The 24,186-nt window shown below is 41.3% G+C and overlaps 1 protein-coding gene across 1 annotated transcript in view; it reads right to left on the reverse strand.

The window, feature by feature from the left end:
* Positions 1-12,709: 12,709 nt before the first annotated feature.
* The window catches only part of SPON1 (spondin 1), a 178,949-nt gene continuing 167,472 nt past the window's right edge, over positions 12,710-24,186 (reverse strand). The window contains exons 9-16 of the mRNA XM_066320483.1: positions 23,215-23,355; positions 22,792-22,867; positions 22,200-22,382; positions 21,181-21,351; positions 19,967-20,134; positions 18,930-19,094; positions 17,390-17,653; positions 12,710-15,875 (exon numbers count right to left, since the gene is read on the reverse strand). Coding sequence (XP_066176580.1) covers positions 15,712-15,875; positions 17,390-17,653; positions 18,930-19,094; positions 19,967-20,134; positions 21,181-21,351; positions 22,200-22,382; positions 22,792-22,867; positions 23,215-23,355 — 1,332 coding nt within the window. The 3' untranslated portion in view covers positions 12,710-15,711. The remainder of the gene's footprint in view (positions 15,876-17,389; positions 17,654-18,929; positions 19,095-19,966; positions 20,135-21,180; positions 21,352-22,199; positions 22,383-22,791; positions 22,868-23,214; positions 23,356-24,186) is intronic.

A 24,186-nucleotide genomic window follows, 5' to 3' on the forward strand; every position in this document is an offset into this window, starting at 1 on the left:
CAATGTGAGGCTGAACAAAGCATATGGGAACACGTGTGTGTGAAGATACAGACTTTGACAGAGGCTGGATATAGATACTCTGGCTTTGAGAGTCTGAAATCCATTAATGCTTTAATTAAAATGATCTGTGGAGCAGATGAGAAATACATTAGGACCACTCTCACAGGAGAAACACCACCAGGATGTATATAAAGCAACTGTGGTTCAGAATATGTTATTTTCCAGTGCTTGTTTTATGCTCTTATATGGATATGAAAATAAAATCTTTACAACTTTGTATATTCCCTTTAGCATAGTCCTTCCCTTCTCCTGCCTTTTCAGCACCTAAACTCTTTGCAAAGGGAGAAAATTTTGCTGTAAGTGATGGAAACTGAAGTAGATGAACCCACTGCTGCCTGAATATGCCTGGAGACAAACGGATAGAATCAAGTTTTATCTAGAATTTAAGACACCAGAAGAATAACTTATCAGCCTTTTCTTTTGTGGTAGAACCATGAGCTATTCCTTTAGTGTCCCCCCATTACATTTTCCAGGATTATACTGTCTCCATGCTGATACTGTTTTGGGAAAACTATTCTCCCTTCTCCCAACTCTTTTTCTAGTAATGTGTGAGTTGTGGTTCTGCTTTTAAGGCACTCAAGATTTGCACTAAAACCTGTGTTGCATTTGAAGAGGCCAAGATTTATTCTCTCCTTTCCCCTCTGATCATGTTACTGGCTGGGTTAAAAGCTCATGTTGGTATAAAAGCTGATTTTGTTTCGCTGGTGATGACAAGATCTATATTTACAGGGGTGTGGTTATTGCATGACATAATTCTAGGACAGCTTAAAAATATGTCCTGCCACAGATGTAGGGTAATGTCAGACAGGGGAAGTCAGAGACAGTGAGTGGGTGGCCTGAAATGTTGACTTTTTGTCATGGTTCCATCATCTAAAAGCAGAACATCTCCACCACCTCCTTCCACAGACGCTCCCTTCTCCAGGGCTTTCCTCCTCTTTCTTTCCACTTCCTATTTGCTTTGGATGAATGCTGATTTTGTAGTATTGGACCATTAAATTATTCACGTTTGCTCACAACTTAACGTGTTCATAAAATATACAGTGTCAGAATATGGACTGGCAGAGCTGGCAAAAGACAGAAATGGATGCAATGTGTCATTTCTCTACTTCTGAGTAAAATCACAGAATGGCTTGGATTAGAAGGGACCTTAAAATTCACCTTGTTCTACTCCTCCTACCATGGACAGGGACACCTGCCACCAGACCAGGTTGCTCAAGGCAATATCAGCTAAAGTGAAGTAGCAATCCTCTCCTGGTTTTATTCTAAGGGAAGAGCAGGTTATTATTGTAGAGAATTCCTGTTTATTTTTAATGAAGAAAATCCAGTTTTTCCATGCTGTAGCTCTGGGAAGTAAGACAAGTATAAACAGTTTAACCAGAGGAGAAGAAAAAAGTATTTCTGTTGCCCTAGGGGGATCCAAGTGAAAACAGGGCTTTTGAAATCTCAAGCAAAACAAGCTGTACCTGATCCACCATGGAATGACAGCCCATATCAGGATTCATAGGGTTTTACATAATTCCTCCTTTAATAGTTTGGTTTTTTGTGGGATCAAATAGCTTGGATTTACAATTCACATTGAAGTTATGTGATATTTTAATTAATTTTTTTTTTTTTTTAGAGAATGCCATAGAACAGATTGGTCTTTGCTGGTCTTCCACTGGAGTCAGTGGAGTTATGTCACGAGGCCAAAACTCTCTTTTACCTCATTGTGATGTTAAAGTCAAGGAGCCTTTAAACTGTCAAACAAAACCAAACAAACAACAACTACAAAAACAATCCCCCCCCCACCAAAAAAAAAGAAACCCAACCAACCAAAAACTCCAAAACTCCAAGAACAAAAGAATCACGTGTCCAACATTGACAATGAAATGTCCTGGGGTAGGAGAAGGATGCAAATATACAAGAACAATAAGATCTCTTGGCCTAGCTATCCTGGGTTGTAGTTTAGGATGTATTCTATCACCATCTTCTGTTACTGGCCCATCAATGCCTTGTGCATGACTCATAGATAACTCCCTCCGGGAGTTATCTCTCTTTAATAGGCCATCAAGGACCGCCTGTATGACTCATCATCCCATTGGGAGATGCTCCGCCCACAGGGAGGAGCCAAGCATTCTCACCTGGATATAAGCTGGGATTTGGGACAGTACAAGCAGCTTCCACTCACTGGATTCCCAGAGGACCAGAGCTACTAGACCTTTCTACAGGATCACTGCTTCCATCACCCTGCTCAGGTTGTACTCTGACTCTGGCAGTGGTCTTTTTATATCATTGAATTTTATTTTTTTTTTCCCCCTTTTCTTCTCAATAAATTGTATTTCTCACTTGGAGCTTCTCACTCGGTTTGTTTTCAAACCACAGCACTACCTTCTCTTGGAAAAACGTTAAGGAAATAACCCTTCTCCACCACAAAAAAAAAAAAAAAAAAAAAAAAAATTATCAGTGGAAACAAATTAAAGGGTATATTATGAAAACTGTTTTTGTAGCCACCAAAACTGGTCACAGAATAGAAGCAGATCATGGGAATGCTCGGCGCTTTGTTATGCTTCTGTGTAAAATAAAGCCATTCCTGTATGAAGTGTGTGCCCAAAACAACAAAATCAAAGGATGTCTAGAAAAATAAAATCAAGTGATTTGTGAGTAACAGCTCAGTTTGTAAAAATTTTGGAAAAATATCTGAGTCATCCTTGATTTTGTCTGTCAATTCACTGGGGCAAGGAGATATTGAAGTGATATTTGTTATGTATTTGCTCTGTTTTCCCCAGCCGTTCAAATTAGTTTTGTCACTTCTTTGGCTTTGTTACACTTCATCCCTTTCTTGCTGTTTGTTTCCAACTTTGTGGCCAACAGAAATATGAGATTGTTGCTGTGGGGATCTAGCACAGATGGTTCAAATCCTGGGCTCAGCACAGGGCTGTGGAGAGGGCTGGGATGAGGGGGCCTCTCTCTTTGCTGACCCACTCCATGGGAGCTTCTCCCTCCTCCATCTGGACATGTGTAATCCCAGCCCTTTTCCTCAGTCCTGGGGAGAGCAGGTCAGGAAGCTGAGCCTCCTCCATGTGCTTTCTCCTTGGATTTCCTGCCTCCTGCCTTGTGCCAGCCCAACATGCAATTCTCTCCCTACCTCCTTCAGAGGAGCTTTTTTGATTGGTTCTGATGGGAACCACCACCACCTCCTGGGCAGGGAAGGGTGGCGACTCTACTTCTGCATGTTTCCCCTCGAAATTCTTGTGAATAAACCTTGCAGGAGCAGCTGTCTGCATTTAGAAGCCCCCTTTTCCGGCACATACAAGGCAGAGTCCATTCAGGGTTGGAGCAAGAACTTTCCATGGGGCACTCATGCTTCCCAAAAAACCATGGAAGTGGGTTTGGATAAGGAAAAAAAAAACTCCTCACGTGCCTTAATTTAAAAATCATGAGATTCATGCTGGGTTTTTTGTACTGGGAAGGTTTGCTCATTTTATGTGGCAAGCTGCTGAGATGAAGTCCTGTTGAGGAGGAGAGGAAAAATGTTTGGGGTTTTTTGTGCTGCAATTTTGCCTGCTGTTCTCAGTTATTATCTGCAAAGTTGTGAAATTCACTTAAATCATTTTAGTCATCTCTTGGCTGCAGGAAATGTGTAACTTGGAGAGATAAGGAATTGTGAAATTGTTGAAAAGTTAAGTATCAGCCATGTGAATATTATGTTTTTATACAGTTTCTGCTGATTTTTATTTTTTTTTTTTTTTTGCAGCCAGACATACACTCAGTTTTATGGGGCTTCCAGAGAGATTAACATTTCTTTAACTATTTAAACCAAAAAGAGTAAGAGAGGATCCTGAAGAGTTTCTAAAAGAGCAAAGAAAGCCCAAGAAATTGTGTTTATTTCCTGTTAGACACTGAAATCTTGCTGAAGTCACTGAGCATTTTGACTTCCATAGACTCATGGAGGAAAAGTGCTGAACTAAGCTATGAGCATTAACTCAAGTGCGGCCTGAGAAAACACCAAAAATTACCTTGAAAGCACCCAGCCATTATTTTGCTTGGTAAGATTTGGAGGAAATGTTTTTTTCCAGTGCTGAACCATCATGTTCTTAATTCTAAAAGGGCTTTTTTGTAGGGCAGGGAATGAACATGTAGGCTCTGTTGTGACTGTGATTCTCTGTGTGGCTATAGTTGTAAAGTACCAGCAAGTGGCACCACCAGCCTCTCAGCTGTTTGGAAAAAAACTATCAGGAAATAATCTCTGTCAGGAAAATAAAACAAATTGCAGCTGTGCATAACAATATAATGCCTCAGAATTTAATTATGAGGTAAAACTCCTCCCTGCTCCTGTCCTTGCATTGTTCATTGCCATTGTTATTGCAAGTGCTGGAGTAGATGGAGCAAACAGCCCTGGGTTTTTGTTAACATGGAAGCTACATTTTATATGGAAGTTTTATATCGTTGTATCTTTTATATTTTATATGGAAGTTATATTTTGCATTTTTATGATTCTTCCTCTGCATCATGGGCGCTATCTACCACGTGTTGTTGAAGCCACAGGAGGGTGTTCAAGACTATTGGCACTGCCCCAGTTTGTCTCTGCTCCAGGGCATTAATGTGTAGCCCCTCAATTTGTGCTTCCATTTTAAGCCAGGGTGGTGCCCAGAACCCAATTTAACCGCAGAAATGCTGTACCAGGTGGGGTGGACTCATAGTCAGCCCAAAATAAGGAGGTGTCAAGGCCATTAAGCCTTTTCATCCACCCAGCATTTCATAATGTGAAACAACAGGCTGAGGGAACTATTTTATAATTATGTTGATAATTAATAATATTCACAGCTGCATTTAATCCAAAATGAAGCCACTGTCATGTATAAACTCCACTCAAAGGACAGACAGAGATCTTGAGCAGCTGAGAGCCTGCTGCTGGCCTTCTGTGTCCAGAGGAACTGCAGCACTGGCAGCAGTCAAAAGAGATGGCTCACATATGGCAATAAATCAACAGTGATTCAGCCAGCAACCTTCCCAGAAAATATTATGGGGCAAAAATACCTGGTTTAAATGAATAGCATCACAGAAATAACCACTGTCCATACATTACACAGATGTACCAGCCAGTACTTGGATGACTGCAGCCTAACTTATTCTGATCTTTAGACAATAGATTTTGTTCTCTTGGCAGATTGGATAAGAATATAACAGCAAAAGTCACCTTTAATGGTAAACAAAGATTCAGAGTTGTACACATAAAAAGCATGGTGCACATCTGGAAAGCATTACATTGAAAGCACTGAAAGGATATGGATGTCAGAGGGTGAGTCTGAAATGTGAACTTCCAGCAACTTTTCCTCATAGTGCTGAGAACACTTCTCCTCTTTTTTTTTTTTTTTTTTCCCTTGGTTTTTGGTGATTTTTAGTGCTTCCTGGAATCCCAGAGGCCGCCTGCCTAAGTGGTGGACAGGTGTAACTTATCAGGGCTGAAATGGGGACTAGCAGGACCATTAATCACAGAGCAGGAGCCCCGGGCAGGCGGGCAGAGCCCATTGTCTGCCAAGCACTTTCCTGCAGATTACTTGGTAACGATGTTAAGATTGATCACACGGTGCTGATCTTTTAGGAGATGGGAGCTGACCCACTTTTAAAGGGGGTTAATTTGCAATTTCACTGTGCCCAAACAGAGATAATGTAATGCAATTTACTAACAGGATTCCGAACTTGCGTAACGTTAACCCTGTTTTGGGAAGAAAGTATGACCAATTCACTTTGTCAGCCCTCTTTTCTAACAGGGAAAGATCCTTTTTTGCAGAGGTTTTCAGATATTATTATTATTATTACTATTATTATTATTATTATTACGTTGAAGAAATACATAGAGAACAAGAAAGGTGTGAACACCTTTTAAATAATCCACATGCCAGAGAAGAATACCAGAGAAGATCCAACCCACTCCTCAACAGGCAAAGAAAAGTAGAAAAGAAACTGTTGACAGCCCTTTACAAATGAATTCTCCCAGCTGAATCCTAAGTCCCTGTACAATGCATGGTGGGGTGTAAAAAAAAAATTGTGAGCAAAACAATACCTGATAATCTGAGAGACCTTTTCCAATGTAAACAATTCTGTGTTTCTACGTTCTCTTAAATGAATTATTGAAATACCTGAACAATTCTACATATGTGTTAAATTGGTACCATGACAGAACATTTTTGATTAATGCTCATATGATCAGAAACTAGGTTTTGAAGAGGGAAAGTGCTAAGGAGAAAGTGTTGTGGTTAATTTAAAGTAGTCATAGCAACCTAGTTCTTGCTTTTCTGGTGTTGTGGTGTTACTGGATTTGAGGGGAGGGAAGAGGGAACAGGTTTTGTTATATCACAAGGAAAGTTTTCTCTGCTGACCCTGTGCTTTGCTCTGGCTTTTCTGTCCTTCTGTCACCCAGTTCCCAATTGCTCCAACATAATCCCTTCATGCCAGCGGTGTAGCTCAGGGAAGATGACAGACCTAAAGGAGCAGTTTGAAAACTGAGGGCTGGCCAATCCATTTCCTGCTGGTTATCAATGGGATCCTTTCTGAGAGGCCTGGCTCTTCCAGGATACTCAGCAAGAGGTTCCAGAAGCCTGCAGTGATGTTGCAGGCACATTCTGTGGGCCACACACCTGGAGCTGAAGCGTGACAATACCGATGCTTTTAACAGTTGGGCTCCTTTTTCGGATCTACGCCAAAGTGACTTTGCTGCAGAGTGCTGTCTTAACTAAAAGAGAAACCTTGCTCTCGAGGGATGGTGGCCCTTTAGAATGTGCAGGGAGTCAGTTCCAAGCCAGGTCAGCAGGAGGCTGAAGGAGTGAGTGCCCTGCCCCATCAGCTTTGGCACTGTCCCATGCGCTCGCTGCGCCCAGCCTGCCTGGGTTTTGTGTGTCTGAGCTTAAAAACATCGATGCCAAAAGGGCTCTGCTGTTTCACGGGGAGCTCTGCCTGCTGCTGTTCATCTCCTGGCATTGCCTCTGCTGGAGCGTGGGAGGCTGGGGAAGAGCAGAGAAAGCTGCTCTGATGCTGCCGCCTGCAGCCTGAGGCTCTGCCTCTGCACTCCAGCCCTGGGGTTTGCCTGCACATCTCTCCTCTGGAAACACCTTCAAGCTGGGACTTGAAGGAAGCCGAGGTATTAATTGAAATCAGGCTTCTTGTTTTTTTTTTTTTTCCCCTGGAATGAATCAAACACGTGGATGGTGCATCTTGACAAGTGTAACTGAGTCGTCCCCGCTTAGAGAGGGTGTTCTGGGTTTGGTCACCCCAGGAATGCAAAGCTCTAAAAATTTCATCTGAGAGCAAACTTCTTCAGGAAGGCAAACTGTTAATTATGTATGTATTTAAAATTATAGAAAGTAGAAATACCAAAGACTTTTTTTTTTCTTTTCTTTAATAGTGCTTTAGGAGAAATGCAGTACTTCATTTTCTAGCCATACAAAAGGAAGCAAATTCTGTTATTGAGACTGATTTCCCAGGTGTCCTGTTATCCCTACAGCCACAAAAGCATTTATGGAAGCACAGGTCTGCTTACAAATTACTGTTTCCCAACTTGGCCCTTCTTTAAATTTGGTAGGATGCTCTCTGTAAGCCAGTGTTGCCATAAATTTTCAGCTAATGGTCTAAATATAAACTGAAAAAAAAGAGATCTAGATGAGAAATCTATTATTTTAAAGGACTATTGAGTTGGCTGGCAGTTATATTTTATATTTAAAACTCTATAATAAGAAAATCAGCTTTTTTTTATACTTCTTAAAATAAAAATGTTAGGAGTATTCTTTGAGTAGTGTGTGTTGTAATCACCAGTGAAAATTTGTATCTTAATTAGCAGAGCAGTGTTTCTTACAAATTAGAACTGGTTTGTCAACAAGTACTTGGAATAATATGAGTACCTGTTGCTCTTATTGAAAATTGAAATTGTGGGATTTTTTTCCTGATTGACAAAAATAGAAAAAAAATATAATAATTTATCTTTTTTGATGAAGAGCTTGATATGTTCTGCTTTGTCAGGTGACTCATGCTGAAGCCTTTTTCAAATTACATCACAATAGACAAGGCTGCTTTCTTCTTGACTTGTAAGACCATTCTAATTTTAAAATGTACTTTAGTGGAAAAAAAGAGAGAAAGCTGTTTTGAGATAGTTAGCTTGTGTGAAATTAAATAATGCATTTTGACTTTTCAAATTCAGCCGCAGCAAAAATGTTTCTAAATTGGTACTCCTGTATGAAGTTTTTCTTTGAGTTTTGTTTAACCTCCAAAAAGATTAATTTTTTAAGGTTTATTTTTTTCTTTCTCTGATTCAGAGCTACAAAACTTTCAGGGACCACTGAACAAATACTTGTGATAAGCCTGAAATTCCTGCTGGGACACAGCCCAGCCTTTGGGCCACCATGGTTTGGTTCCAGCTGGGATGTTTTTGGTGGAATGCATCCTAACACGTGCTGCAAGTCCTGCTTACAGGAGGGCAGGAAATTGATGCTGCCTGCATCACTTGGGAAATGGCTCTGGACATGACCTGGATGAAAAAAGTATTGCAGAATTTCTTTTTTTTTGCATTATTTATAATAAATCGCAAAGGTACTTTTCCTTTTGCTAATGGTGTGGGGATGGCTGAATTGTGACACAGTAATTCTTTTTGAGTGGCTCTCCACAAAGAAAACGCCTCCTTTAGGATTTTCAAGAAGGAAAAAAAAAAGACCCCAAAACTTTCCAGACCTGTAAGTTCTGCTTTTATCTGAGCACAGAAGAGATTTTGTGTAGGTAGGAGAACTGTGTGATGGAGCTGCATTCAAATTAAGCACAGGGCTGGGGCTGCATTTCTGTGCACAGGCTGTAGCAGGCTATTCAGCTTTCTTAGCAGTTCTAAACGGTTTCCATCTCAAAAATGCTTCTCTTTATGCAATATCAGGGAATAAAACAATGTCACCACAACTATAGCAGGTGCTCTACTGTCTCAGTACAGGAAACCTTGCCCCAGAAGAAACTAGGCACCAAAGTGGGTTCTGAGTCGCAGTGGCCTCAAAATCCCATCTTTAACCCTGGCCTCAGCCACGGTGATTTCCTCCTTTCCAGCCCTCGGGAATCCTGGCTCCAGCCCCCAGCTCTGCTGTCATTTTTTCTAAAGGTCCCAGCTGATTTGCACCCTCGAGCATCTCTGAGCAAAGCAGGGAGTGGGCACACAGAGAGAGAAAAATGCTGATTTAGGGTCGGAGAGTCCCTTCCCACGCTGGTACTCTGCACACAGGCTCGGTTGTTTGCATGGGGGTTGCATTTTATTACCTTTTTTTCTTTTTTTCTTTTCCACCGCCCCAATACACAGCTGTCTGTGTTGGCTTCCAGCGCCATCTAGTGGGATGTCATTTTATTTCTCCAGTAAAGACATTTCAGGTCTTTTTGTGTGTGGATGCGTTGATTCCTCTCTGCACACTGCTGTGTCCTCCAGGAATGAACCATTTACAGATATTTATCCTCATTTCTGACGTTTAAGGTGCGTGTAAACTGGAAGCTGAAACGTAGCAAAAAAGTATAAAACTATATATATTTGCAAGTAGATTAATTGACAAATTTTTCTTTCCCTTCAGTGAAGACATCTGAGAACGAGTGCAAATATTTTGATTTTTTTAAATAGTACAGCTGCTTGTTTACTCTGGGAGAACCATTTCTATACTTATGCACCTTGTTTTCTGTGTATCTTTTCATGCAAGTACTATAAAATTGTATTTTACCATTCATAACCTTTTATGCTCTTTGAAATAATGAGCTAGACCATGTTCAAATTTTTTTAAACTTGTTATCTAACTCTTTGTTTTCTAGAAACTGCTTTGCTTCCCTAACTGCCCAAGTGGTCTTAAGGATACTGTAAGGAAAAAAACCTGATTTTTATCCTTTTAACTTCTGACTTGCGTGGATAAAGTAATATGTGATTACCTGGAGGTTTATAAGTGAAGTGTGGGATGTGTTAGTTATGTTTTTAGCTTTTGGCCCAGCTCTCTTGGCTCAAGGCTTATGAAGAGGTGTAAATCCTAACCCCAGTCTCATTAGTTGCATCTGGGGAGGTTAATTAAGGAGACTTTTTTGAAGTGCCACTGGCTCCTCCTGTATATCCTCCTTGTAATGTCACAGTATTTTTGGCAGCATCAGTGGGAAGGGGAGCATTACTGAGAAGGCTTCTGTGATAGAGCCATCTCTGGCTTTATATGCATGTGCTCCCTCTCTCTCTCTTTTTCAGATAAAAAGGCACTTTAACTTTAGGTGCAGCTGGTTTGGTACACATCAAGCTGCCTTGGGGTGCTTTTTGCACTTGGGCCATGCTGGGTGAGGGTTTAAGGCTCTTAGCCTTTATTTCAAATGTATATAACATCTATAATTTAAAAGACCTACCTCAAAACACCCTGCCATGAAAAGGAAGCAAACTGTGAATTATGACAGGCTTAATTTCTGCTCCCTGTGCAAATGTGGCACTTCCTCAGAGAGGGAAGGCTCTCCTGCCTCAGTGCTTGCAAGTTTATTACTAATGGCAGAGAAACTGAGGCTGCTGAGGGCTTCAGTGAGGAAGAGGAGAATACGGAGCTCCCAGCATTAACATTTTAGGTGCATGAGGATGTGATGGTGTGTTCATTTATGTTTAATGTTCATGATTTGTTGAATATGATTTTCTGTAATGGTTTGTTCTTTGTAACCCCCCATGCTCCTCCCTATATGGTTTTACCCCAGTTTTGGTTATATGCCAATCATCTGTTACAGAACCTCCAGATCCTGTCTGTCACTCTGGGGCCTCTCCTTGAGTCCAGAAAGTTCCAAGGAGGGTGTCGAGAGATTGGACAAGATCCAGGCTTCCCCCTCCCGTTGTCCCCTGTATGGTTCTCTCACCTGTCTTCTGTGTTAAGAGCCACACCCTTACTGTACCCCATTGGCCCCTGGTTGAACCCTCCCCTGTGTACCACCCCCCTTAAAAAGCTGATGTAAAGAAGCCCCCAGGGTCCCTCTGAGGCTGGTGTCCCGAGGTGAGGACTCCACATCTGGAGCACCAATAAACTCCTATTGGATTTACCCCTCGAGAGTCCCTGCATTCATTCCTCCTGCCCAGCTACGCTTCGCTCCTGGCAAGCCAAGACCAGCGTGTGACTGTGTCCACTATCTGTGGACAGGGCTGGCTGGAATTGGAGACACAGGCACCGCCGCATGAGGACACCTGGACCACGTGTGAGAAGTGTCATTGCCCATTGAGCAATATGCCCAGCAGCTGTGGCACAAACTGTTCTGTCTTTTGGAAAGCAGGAGAGGCAGGACCCAGCATCATTCCGCTCGATTTAATTGCCTTGTTCTGCACAACACTACACCGAGGGGCTGAGTCCCATGGTGGAATGTGTTGAACTAAAAATATCAGAGGGGTTTGCACTGGAGCAAAGAACACTAAGTGCCTTCAACATGGTAGTGAGAGGTTTAGGGCTTTTAGCACATTTCAGTTACTACCTCCAGCTTCCCCCCAGCCCGGTTACACTTCAGTTTTAGGGTGGAGGGTTTTTTTGTGAACACACTGGTCACTTCTAACTGGCTGCAGACATTACAGACAATTGGATTTCTAGAGCAGCAGCATTGCTGTGGGGGCCCCCTCACCTCCATGATTTCTGGGTGATTATCAGTAGCACATTTGCACCTGCAGTGTCCCAAAACAGTTTTCCAGTAGCACAAAAGACCAGTTGAAAGTTGCACAAAATCTCAGACTTCTTGAGAGCTTATTTTTAACGATTTTTCCTTTCATGTACCACCAGGCTTTTAAATGTGTTCTCTTAAATAGTTTCTCTTTTATTAAAAACCAACAACAATGACAAAACCCACATGAGAGTAACGCACAAATACATTCCATGATGCTCCTAAGTTGCCCAGTGATTTCAAAAGAACAACAAACTATTTGACAAAGACATTGATGCAAACAACTTCCAAATAGAAAGAAGGACTGGTTCTACTAAAATCCACTCACTCCTGATTTCCTGTTACCTTGAACAGGAGTAAAATGTAAATAAGGACACAACTTGAGTCCTATTAATAAATGGGATTTTGGCGTACATAATCATATAATTTGAACAGAATCTCATACAAATGTAAAATTCATAGTAAAGATGTCTTTATTCCAAAATAATAACAATAATAATATAATAACAATAATAATAATAATAATAATGTGTTAGGCAGACAGCTACAAAACATCTACACAAGACTTTGGTAAGAAATGTTCATGGTAGCTTTTTCATAATTTCACAGCAAACGAAAACAACAAAGGAAATCTAAAAATGCAATCAAACAAAACTTTAACTCATGTCACACAGAGTCCTCCTGTACATTTGTTAAGCCCCTAACTTTTCTTTTTTATTATATGTAAAGGCTCTATTATTTGTATATTAGAAAAAAAAAAGGTACGCACAATGCTAAGATCTGGTAGTTGTGGTCTACAAAACTGGTGTGACATCTGTGCTTTGAGTTCAGCAGGATTATTCAGGACATCAGAACAATAACAGTTCTTTTTTATTGACTGATCACCAGTGCCTATTGCACTACTAGAAAGTTTACAGTAACAATGCAAGACTTCTACATATTGTATATCAGAGCTTATTTTTATTCTGAATAGAAAATCAACCTCTTTTTTTTTCTTTGTTTGTTTTTGTGTTTCTTTCTTTTTTTTTTTTTTAATTTTTTTTACAAAATGTAACAAGCCTAAATGTTTCTCTTGTATCAAGTTAGAAGAAAGACAAGTGATCTGTAAAATGCTTCAACAGAAAAACAAGTGTGAAGGGCTGAACCTAAGCAGGAGTGGTCACACATTTCTGACCCGGTGCAATTGCCTTGTTATTTCATCTATTAACAAGGCAGGGGAAAAAGGGATTTGCAACATTCAGGACTTTAATGAACCTAAGAGAAATGACTGGAAATCACACTGAACAGCCTTCTAAGAGGGCGAGAAAAAAAGAATGTGGAGAATCAAATTGGTAAGAAGCACAGAGAAAGGCATGCCAGATTGTTTTAATAGACAGCTTTGTGGGCATGATCAGAAAGGTGTTGTATGTTTTCCATAAGTGCATTTGGACCATGTGACCTTTGGCAAAGGGAGTATTTAGCAGACAAAACAGCTTGATGAACTGGAACAAATGTGAAAATGAAAATACAATGCTAGGTTTAATTATTTGCTGAAACAGACACGGTTTTGCAAGATAAGCTTGAACAAGTGGTAAAAGTTGATGAGATAAATCTGGTTCCTGAACTCAGCAAATTTTTTCCCTTCAGGAGAAACTTCTTCTGCTCCCTCTGCCCCAGGCTCACAGATCCTTCAAAGCCTTTAAAAGCACTCTGCAACACATTTTATGGCCAAAGATTACTTTTCTGAGTGAACAGCCTCAGCTGGGACACCCTCTGCCAGCTCAGCCAGAGATGTGGCTCTGCCCAGGCCGAGCTCCTGGCACTGATCATTGTAGCCCTTCTCTGCAGTTTCTTCACCCAAAATATGCTCAGCTGGTCACTCCTCCAGTACCAATATCATTCTACTGTTTTGGTTTTTTTTCATTGAGTTTTCTTTATTTTTGGCCATAAAAGTGAAATGTAAGGTCCTAAATGCATAGTGAGGGACAGTCTTACTGCTATGCTGTAATGGCAGTGCTGTGGAGACATAAACTGCATGACTTTTGAACAGGCACAAGGAGGCAAACTATATGAATTAATACTATTAATTGAGCCAAGCTGTGCAAAGAGTGAAATGTTTGGTTTTAGCATTAACCCTTGCTGTGTTCTTCTTTTCTCCTGGTTTGGTTGGCTATGGGTGTGCACCCATTTCATTTAGCAGCAGCAGCAGGAGAGGGTTCACACTGCCCTTGGTTCCATTGTTTCTCTGGCCTTTCTTTCATTCCAAATCTGCAGAAAGCAGTAAAATACTGGAGAGGGGGTGGGATGTGACAGCTGTGGAAGTCCTGAGCAGCCCTTGCAGTGTTCAGTGGAGAAATGCTGATGAGCAGCCCCACAATTAATCCCACCAGCCCAATGAGCCTGTTCGGGTACAGAGGATCCCCAGGAAGGTGGTGGTGGGGAAGATGAGCAGTTCAGAGGGTTTTGTGGTGCCCAGCAATATTTAAAACCTCAGGGTAGTGACCAGGTGTTAAGGAAGTGAGCAAATTACTTAAGGCTGGTTTAGAGGCCATTTAAAAAAAATAAAAAAATCTCTCCATTCATTTCCTCTCATAAGCTTAAGAGTCAGCATCAACAGTCTTTATTTTCAGTGCATTGTTCTTACTTCTGTAGAGATATAGGGGTATGCTGCCTTGCCTGGATCAAAAGGTAACCCATCACCTTCCCCTCTTAATGTTAGATTATTACAGGAAAATCAAATTACAGGAAAAGATTGTATTCCAATAGCAAGTGGGGCCCAAGGGTCTCCCTGATTATACCCGATTCAGTGAAGGGATGACAGCTAAACTCTGCAGGACATGGGTAAAATAGCAATTAGAAGGAGGTATTTTTTAATCTCAAGCAGTATTTTAATCTCTTAAGTAGTCAGGGAGGGCATTTAACCTGGCTAGGATATCCATAAATGGGTAATTCTCACAAATGTAGTGATTTTTAGATTACCCTGTACTCTTGACTGAAAAAGACATAAATGACACTGCTGTAAATGTGCCAATCTATAATCAGTTTTTTTAAAAGACTGTCATTGTTTCCTTTCAGAGGTTCATTTCAGTTTTAAGGGATGCATGAGAGCCTGGCTCACCTTTTCTCTACCATTTTTGTTTAATTATAAACCTGTCTCCCTCTTCACCTGTGAATAAGATCCTTGTGAAACTGAATCTAATTTTTTAGTGTCTCTCATATGGAAGACATCCTGTGGCACAGCTGTTGCAACACTCTGGACCAATTTCTACTAGTTCTGTGTCCATTTTGAAAGGCAATGGATAGATGCAGTATGGACTGTACACATATTGTGATATTTGCATGTTTTCTTTGTGTGCTGTCCTGACAGTGGTTGTGTGGCGGTCAGACATCACTATCGAGCTGCAAAAAATCCTTTTCTTTTAAAATTTTGAAGAAAAAAAGACCTTCTTGCATGTACCACAGCATCCATGTGAAGAGAAGTGTTTAGGATTATTATAATAATAATAACAACAGCTATCAGCTTAACCCAACAGTGTAAAAAGATAAACATGCACCTTTAATGTTATTGAACCAGCATTACTGAAATTACTCCTTGGCATAGTTGTGTAATGACAGAGGCACTGCTTTGGATTTTCAAAATGAAATCTTGAGAGAAATCCTCCCACAGATGAAACTTTGTCACTTTAACTTAGTTTTGTTAATATGCATGCATCTCATGTCTTCACAAGTGCTATTTCTATATGGCTATTCCATGTCCACCGATGTGTCTGTATTTTAGTTAATAACTCACCATGACTTTACTATTTTTATGCATTAAGGGCTGGCTGGAGTACCAAAGACTTACTCTCAGCATTAATCTGTGAGGAAATATTTATAAAATATTTTTCTTGCACCAGCAAGACTAAAAAAAGCAAACCACACTGCAAAAAATGAAAACTAATATACACTGTACGTTTTGTTGTTGTTGTTCTAAAAAAAACAAACCAAGGTTGACTTTCCATTTAGCTCAGAGTGCATCACTTGGAACCTTGTGTTTTGTTAACAAGGATGAACATTACATGCTCTTAGCTCCTTTTTGTCTTTGCAGCTGGTAAACTGAGTGCTTTTGGACCTCTTCTTTACCATCATGTAGCGCTCCTGAATTCCACCTCCACAGAGGGTAGAACATTCTGTCCAAGAAGTCCATGGTTTCAGCCTACAAACTGAAAAAAAAAAAGTGATTTGGTTAAGTTTTTAGTGACCCCTGCTAGGTATAATCAGGTTGCATTTGTCAAACACTGGAAAAATTAAAAAGAAATTTAGTGTCTACATTACAAAAGACAGATAAAATTATGAAATGAAATTATGAACTTGTTAAGTGTCAGACAAGCGTCAGCCACAACTTAGCAGTAATTCCTATCCAGATAGTGTTAATTATACCACAAGATATGTCTTGTTGATTTGAGGAATCCATACTGGACGATACTGTCCCCATTTGAAAAGCAGTTTGAGCACATCTATTGGGGCAGCCCGAGTCTGAAACAGACTAGTGAAGTGGAAATTAGTTCAGTTATAAAATTCAGCATTGGATCCAGGAACAAATATTTTAAATATTTGAGACTAACTGGAAGTAAAGATTACCACCCAGATCTGCAGAAACTGCAATCAGTCCTTTGCCGGGTGTGAAGTTTAAACTTTTTCACACTCTTGTGTGGAGTAGCTAAAATACTTTTAGTGCTGGGACATGGATAGATGTGGGCCTTCCTTCCTCCATGGTGCCCTAAGCCTAGGCTGGGTGGTTTTGGTGATGGGCAAGCACTGAAAATGGCTGTGTTTTATTGCAGAGCTAAAGCTTTCCCTTTCTGGAAGCACTGCAGATGCTCTCACAGCTGAAGGTGGAGCTGCTCACAGAGTTCTTGACTTGGGTTTTATAACCAAAAAAAGAAAAAACAAAAAATTATTCTATTCCATCTGTTGAAACCTAGCTGGGGAGGTGTTTTTTCTTTATCTGTTGTAACTCCAGAAGGGAGGGAATTACAAAGGGGCAGTCTTTCTGGATAACAAGCCAGCTGTTAAAATCAAGTGGGCATTGTTTCTTATCTCTGTCCACCTTCCCATTACCTCCATGAGAATATCTTCTGTTAATGGGCCATTAATGCTCACCAATGACACGACACATTACATCATCCCATTGTGAGATGCTCTACCCAGGGAGGAGGAGTCAAACCATTTCCACCTAGATAAAAAGGAGCCACAAGTGTCCCCAGACATCCACTGCTCCCATGGGACTCCCAAAGGAAGACCGGACCCATCTCTGGACCCTTGGCTCCAGAGGGCCATCTCTGCTTCCAACAGGACCACATCTGCCATTCCAGGAGGGCTGACTTTGGACTGTTTCCAACACATTCACCAGCAGGGTGTCAGGTTGTATTTCTGATTCTGTCAGGGTTTTCTAGGATTTCTTGTTTGTTCGTTTGTTTGCTTATTCTTTTGTACCACAACATTTGTATTTTTAATATCCCTAGTAAAGAATTGCTATACCTATTCCCAAAATCTTTGCCTGACAGCCTTTTAATTGCAAATTTATAATAATTTGGAAAAAGGGTTGGGGGAGGCTTAGATTCTCCATTTCAAGGGAGACTCCAATTTTCCCTGGCAGATACCTGTCTATCTAAACTAAGACATTCCTGCCATGCAAGAAAAGGCACGAATGTACTCAAAGTGGTTTCACACTCACCTGGATATTGCTCACTATCTAAATTCTTCTTTGCTTGTTCACTTCTCCTTTTCTCCCGGGCCTCCTTCCAGCGCCTTTTTTCCATCCCTGCTCCCCTCAGGCACTTCCTCACTCTGCACTTTGTACGCTGGACAGTCTCAGGGCAAGCTGTTCCCCCAAACTGGGGCTCAATTTTGATCATCCTCGTCCTGATCATGTGGCCCTTGCCACAGGAGGTGTTGCACTCAGACCACTGTGACCACTCCGTCAGCTCACAGTCGATGGCTGCAGGGGATAAGGAACACAAAAAAGTGACACAAAATCCATGAGATCTAAACACAGGAACAAGAAACACACAGGTGTGTGCCTGATGAATCTTTACACCCCAACTACATGAACTTTTCTGAAGCCTCCAGTCTCCTGAGAAGTTGTTTGGAGGCTGCATGTCAAAATTTTCTGAGTCCATTTCTAACAGAAGTGTTATTTGACACGCTCTTCCATTGCTTCTTGAAGAGTGGTGCTGGCAGATCACTAAAATTACAAAGAATGTATAAAAAAATTCTCCTGTGCCTTCTTCAATTTTCTCACCCATCTGTCTGTTTTGTAATGAAAAGCTGTTGAAAATTGAGTTATATTTAAAAAGAATTTGCTACCTCTGAGATCTGAGCCTTGCTTTGCTGGCAGTGTTATGCAATAAGCCATATTCACTAATACCATTATATCTTGAAAGTTTTCATCTTTCAGCACTGCTTAACACTTACAGCCCCAGTGAATAATAATCAAAATGATATTTCACATTATTTGGGAAAAGCTGAATGAGCAATTACAGTGTAAAAGCCTTTTTAACCAATACTTTCTGTGAAAAATAATGTAATTTATGATAAAACCTCATAAACCAGCTGGCAACAGGATGCTAAAAGCAATCATATCTCATTCATTCAGCAGTGCCTTAGGCTATCACACTTCACAAAGCCTGAAAAGCAACTAAAAATTTGCTCTACCCAAGAAGTGGGGGATTTTAATGGAGTAAGGTAAAAAATATCTCTGCAGCTGCCTCCACAACATCCAGTGGCAGGTTGCAAAGTGATAACATTCAGAGGTGTATCAAAGGTGGAGAAAGCTTCTTTTGTGCTTCTTCTGAGCTAAAAGAATCACACAGGTAATTTCAATTATCTCTTTCTTTCTTTCTTTGCACATGATCTGCATTTGAGTGATCAACCATCTTTTATAATTCTGACTTGTTTCTTACTGGGGAGTTGCCTGGAGCTGTAGTGTATTCAACATGCAGAGCTGTATTCCCATGGAAATATTGGGAATTATGGGGTGAAGTAGGACAAAGCTGATATTAAGACACGGACCTAATTCAGCTCTCAGTTGCTGAAAGTGTATTATAATAATAATAATAATAATAATAATAATAATAATAATAATAATTTTAAACAATGCAAAGTTGATACCCTGCCTATCTCAGAAGTGATACAAAGAAGTGGTGATAGAGGTTTGGTCCATAGATTTTGACACAAAATTAGCCTCCTCTTCCCAGGGAGTTTCCCAAACTTACGGCATTCTGGCAGCATGCATTTCTCTGCTTGTTCCAGCTCCTCATTGCAGTCTCCCAGCTCAGCAGCAGATTTCAGCATCCTCTGCCTGGTTCTCATTCCCTTCCCACAGGTTACACTGCAGTCACTCCACTCAGACCAGGGAGAGAGCAGGCAGGGGATGGTATCTGGTAGCAAATAAAAAGGTAATTAATTCTCCTTATTAGCCATTTCTTATAAATAAATGATGAAGGTATACATTTTGAAAATAATACAGGTGGAAAATGTGCTACGTTTTATCTGTCATCAGCCAATTATACTTTTTTTTCACAAGCTGAATGGTGCTGCTGAAGAAGCTCAGAAAATTTTCTATTAAATTGAAAGGTTTGCTTGATTTAAATATCTTTGCTATCTTTTTCTGTATCTAAGTAATATCTGCTGGCTCTCAGTGCATCTGGGGAATAAATAGTTTAAGGAGCTATGTTTCAATCACAACTTCCGTAAAAATAGAAAAAGAAAAGGTTGCTGCAGTGAACAGAACTGAAAGTCAACTGAATTTAGTTTAAAGAGTGAAACTTCCATATTTAATCTACCAAAAAATATTTTTAAAATTATCTCTGATGAAAATTTGACATTTCCTAAGAAATTAATAGTGACAGTAAGGATGTGGCTGACTGCACAAAAGAAACACCTCAGTTTCTGAAGTTTTCATGGGTTAAAAGGGGAGGACACCGTTTTATTTGTTTTATTTTAGTCTTATGGTTAAATAGACCTCATACTGCATAACTTAGAGTTGTTTGGGTATGGCTTGCTTATGCACACACCACTATGTGAGTCATACAGCAGCAGGACACTGCTGAATGTTTTTTTAGTGATGCTCTCCTCCTGATAGTGAATGTGCTACCTAATGCACAGTCCCTAAGATTTTTCTCCTAATTTTAAGGAGGACAACGAAAAGCAGCATTCCTTCTGGTTTAGCTGTGTTCTTTGTGTGCTGGGGCAATGTGTCAGAAATGATGTTTCTTTTTAGAGCAGGGGAGGGGAGCTCCCGGACACTCACGGCACTCGGGCATCATGCATTTCTCTGCCTCAGTAGTTTCTGCCTTGCACATGGATCCATCAGCTGGGGTCATCTTGATCATTCTGTGCCGTCTCTTCATCCCCGTGCCACAGCTGGCACTGCATTCGTCCCACTCACCCCACTCAGTGACAAGGCAGCTGCTGGGAGCTGGTCAAAGGGCACAGAGAAAATTGTTCATGTATCACAGGATCAGCTGAGTTGGAAGGGACCCCCAAATGTCTTCAGGTCCAACTCCTGGCTCTGTACAGGGTCACCCCCAAGAGTCACACCATGTCTCTGACGGTTTTGTCCAAACACTTCTTGAACTCACACAGGCTTGGTGCTGTGACCACTGCCCTGGGGACCCTGTTTCAGTGCCCAAATTTTTTTCTGATATCCCACCTAAACCTCTCCTGACACAACTTAAGGCCATTCCCTTGGGTCCTGTCACTGTCATCACAGAGCAGAGATCAGTGCCTGCCCCTCCTCTTCCCCTCACCAGGAATTTGTAACTGCCGTGAGGTCTCCCCTCAGCCTCCTCTTCTCCAGGCTGAACAGACCCCAGTGCCCTCAGCCACCCCTCACATGGCTTCCCCTCAAGGACCTTCACCTTCCTCATGGCCTCCTTTTGCCACTCTCTAATGGCTTAATAATTTTTTTTATTCTGTGGTATCCAAAACTGCCCCCAACACTCAAGGTGAGGCTGCCCCAGAGCAGGACAATCCCTCCCTTGCCTGCCTGGGGATGCTGTGCCTGATGTCCCCAGGACAGAGATGGCCCTTCTGGCTCCAAGGCACTGCTGACTCATATTCAGCTCGCCAAGGACCCCCAGGTCCCTTTCCCTGGCACTGTTTTCCAGTCTCTCATCCCCCAGTCTGTTCATACATCCAGGGTTGCCCCATCCCAGGTGCAAAATCTGCACTTTCTCTCGTTGAACTTCATGTGTTGGTGATTGCCCAGTTCTTTAATTTGCTGAGGTCTCTCTGCAGGGTCTCCCTGCTTTTGAGAAAGTCGGCAGCTCCTCCCAGTTTTGAATAATCTGGAAATTTACTTAGTATCTCTTCCAATCTTGCATCTAAGTCTTCTATTAAGGTATTGAAGAGCACATGGCCTAAGATGGAGCTCTGTGGAACCCCAGTAAGAGTCATATAAAAAATGGTTTGGGCAGTGCTCCTGCTATTGGCAGGATTTAATGAAGCTGAATACAAACTTACAGCATTCCTCATTTACAATGCACTTCTCAGTCTCCTCAGTAGGCACTTTGCACATGGAGCCGTCCTCGGGGAACTGTTTCACGTATCTCTCCCTGGATCTGGTGCCCATTCCACAGGAGACGCTGCAGGGGGACCACGTAATCCAGTCAGACATCATGCAGGTGGAGCCATCTGAAAGACAGAGAGTGTTCAGCTGTGGGCATTGACAGAGCTGCTGCCCACTTGTGTGCAGCATCCCTTTTATGCTGCCTTTCATGCTGTCTTCCTGTCCTGGGTTGTAGTACAGGATGTATCCTATCACCATCTTCATGAACTGATGAATCCAGTTGTTGGAGCAGGGCTCTTCCCAAACCCCCCTCCCTCTGGGGTGCCTTCAGTTAATGGCCCATCAATGCCTTGTGCATGACTCAGAGATAACTCCCTCCGGGAGCTCTCTCTCTTTAATGGGCCATCAAGGACCTCCTGTATAACTCATCATCCCATTGTGAGATGCTCCGCCCATGGGGAGGAGCCAAGCATTCTCACCTGGATATAAGCTGGGATTTGGGACAGTACAAGCAGCTCTCACTCACTGGATTCCCAGAGAACTGGAGCTCCCAGACCTTTCTATGGGATCACTGCTTCAGGAAGACTACCTCACCTGAACTGCTTCCACCACCCTGCTCAGGTTGTATTCTGAGTCTGTCAGTGGTCTTTTTTGTATAATTTAATTTATTTTTTTTTCCTTTTCTTCTCATTAAATTGTATTTCTGACCTAGAGCCTCTCACTTGGTTTGCTTTCAAACCACAACACTTCCCCTCCACTGCACCCTTTCCTCCTCTCCTTTATACTTCTGTGTACTTCAGGCCCTGGCACAGCTGAGACACAGCTGAATGCACCACAGACAGCTTCCATTCATGTTCTCCATCAATTTTCTCTTGGCCACAGCTCAAGCCATTCTATGGCAACCGACATCCTTGAGAACTTCAAAGGAAAAGTAAATTCTACAAGGTGTTCTCCACCTTCCATTCCTGGTTACCTTCATCACTGCAGCCCGGACCCATGCAGGGCTGAAAGTCCTGGGTGTCTGGACAGGGCACACTGAGGTCCAGCTGAGCTTTAAGCATTCTCTGCCTCATCCTCTTGCCCTTTTCACAGGTAGAGGAGCTGCAGGCTGACCATGGGGACCAGTTTGAGTATATGCAAGTCTCAGGGGTATCATCTGAAAAGTGAGGAAAGGCATTGAGTGTTAAAAATGGTCTTCCATTTTCTTCCCTTTGATGATTACTTTAGATTCCAATAGAATACATTATTTCCTTCTTCATTCTGTCCTCTCCATTTTAGCCCAGAAGAAAAAAGAATTGCCAATTGCCAACTTTCTTAAAAAAAAAAAAAATTTGAACCCCCTTCTCTCTTCTATTGCCTGTATTGTTATTGTCATCTCCTAGGTATTTATTTTCTGTACAAGGAAATGCTAATAGAAGAGACCAGAAGAGATGAAAACCTAAATCACTGTTTGACACTGAAAATCACTTTTCTCCTAAGCCTTTTTGTACCTTTTCTGCAAACGACAGCAAGGAATGGAACAAAATATAAATTATTAGTAACGCGCAAACTCATTTCAAATGTACCTTCATCTTTTTCCTCTGGTGCTAGATCTGCCACAATATCATCTATGTTATCTGGAACAATATTGCACTGCTCCCCCTGCAAAAAAAAAAAAAAAAAAAAAGATTGTGAACAGTGTAGAGAGGAAACTCGCCCATGAGGGGTTAAACCAGCACCTTGTGAGGCACTACTGTGTCTGCAGCACGTTCTTCTCTTCAAATTCCTAGGCATGCATAAAGAAAATTCACAAATAAGCAGGTGCAATAATTGCCAGAATTAGGAGAACTAAGATCTCAAGACAGTTTAATTTTCTTTCTGCTGTTATCTTTGCTGTGGGTAGGTTGAGAAGTGTAGATTTGGAGGGAAGGGGGAGAAAGAATTGATTGGTTTTTTGGCTTATGAAGTGCATTTTTGCTTGCTTGAGAATTTTATTTTATACATTTTACCTTTCTTGCAATTCTCTCAATGACAACTCTGGCCACCATCTTGATAGATCCTCCTTCTGGATCATAAAATGGACTTTGAGGATGATCTAAGCTTGTAAGAGGTCTGATCTTCTCCTGAGGCACCGTAGGTTTGTTAGGAGACTGCCATCAAAAAGAAAAAAAAGTTATAAAAGAAACTAATAGTTAATAATACAATTAATGTGCAGAAATTAAAACTTCTCTGAAATGCTAAACTGCAAAATTCCAATGTGAGGTGAACTCGGTATATTCATACTTACTGGCATGGGGATTTTTTTTTGTTTGTTTGTTGGTTTGGTTTGGTTTTGTTGCTTTTGTTCTGCTTTGTTGTAAGAAATAGCTGAAGTTTCCTGTGCCAAACAGAACAGTTGGCATCGGATTGAAAACAGCCCTAAACTGGAATTGATGTAGCTGCTGATGGCACTGCTTTGGTCTGTACAAAAGGAGTGAGCACCCAAAGGCTTGGTTGTGACCAAAGCCCTCTGTTCATTTAATAGATAAACAGAACAGGTGAAACAAGAAATTCTTTATTGAGCTGTGACCAAGTCCTGGAAAAGATCACCCAGAATTGGTGCAGAGCCTTCCTTACTGGAGTTATTTAAGAACTTATAGAATCCTTTAATAATCTGCTCTAGGATGACCCTGCTTAAACAGAGAGATTGGAGCACCCTGCTTCCTTCCAGCCTTACCCGTCCTGCCATCCCGTGGTAATAATCCCCAGGTGAATTTCATATTATCCTGCCAGTGCTAATGCTGAAGGAACTCGGGCAAAACAACCCACATGAAGTGTAGCTTACATCTGTTTAAACCAATTTTATTTCATTTGAAGAAAAAAAAAATTCAGCAGAGTAAAAATATAAGAGCACGGAAGGCATCATCATGGACCAAACTGCTCCCTACTTCACTGCTCTGAGGTGATTTTTTTTTTTTTTTTTAATATTTGACCACCTTATT

This window comes from Sylvia atricapilla, chromosome 6 (genome assembly GCF_009819655.1).
Source record: "Sylvia atricapilla isolate bSylAtr1 chromosome 6, bSylAtr1.pri, whole genome shotgun sequence".
Lineage (NCBI taxonomy): Eukaryota > Metazoa > Chordata > Aves > Passeriformes > Sylviidae > Sylvia > Sylvia atricapilla.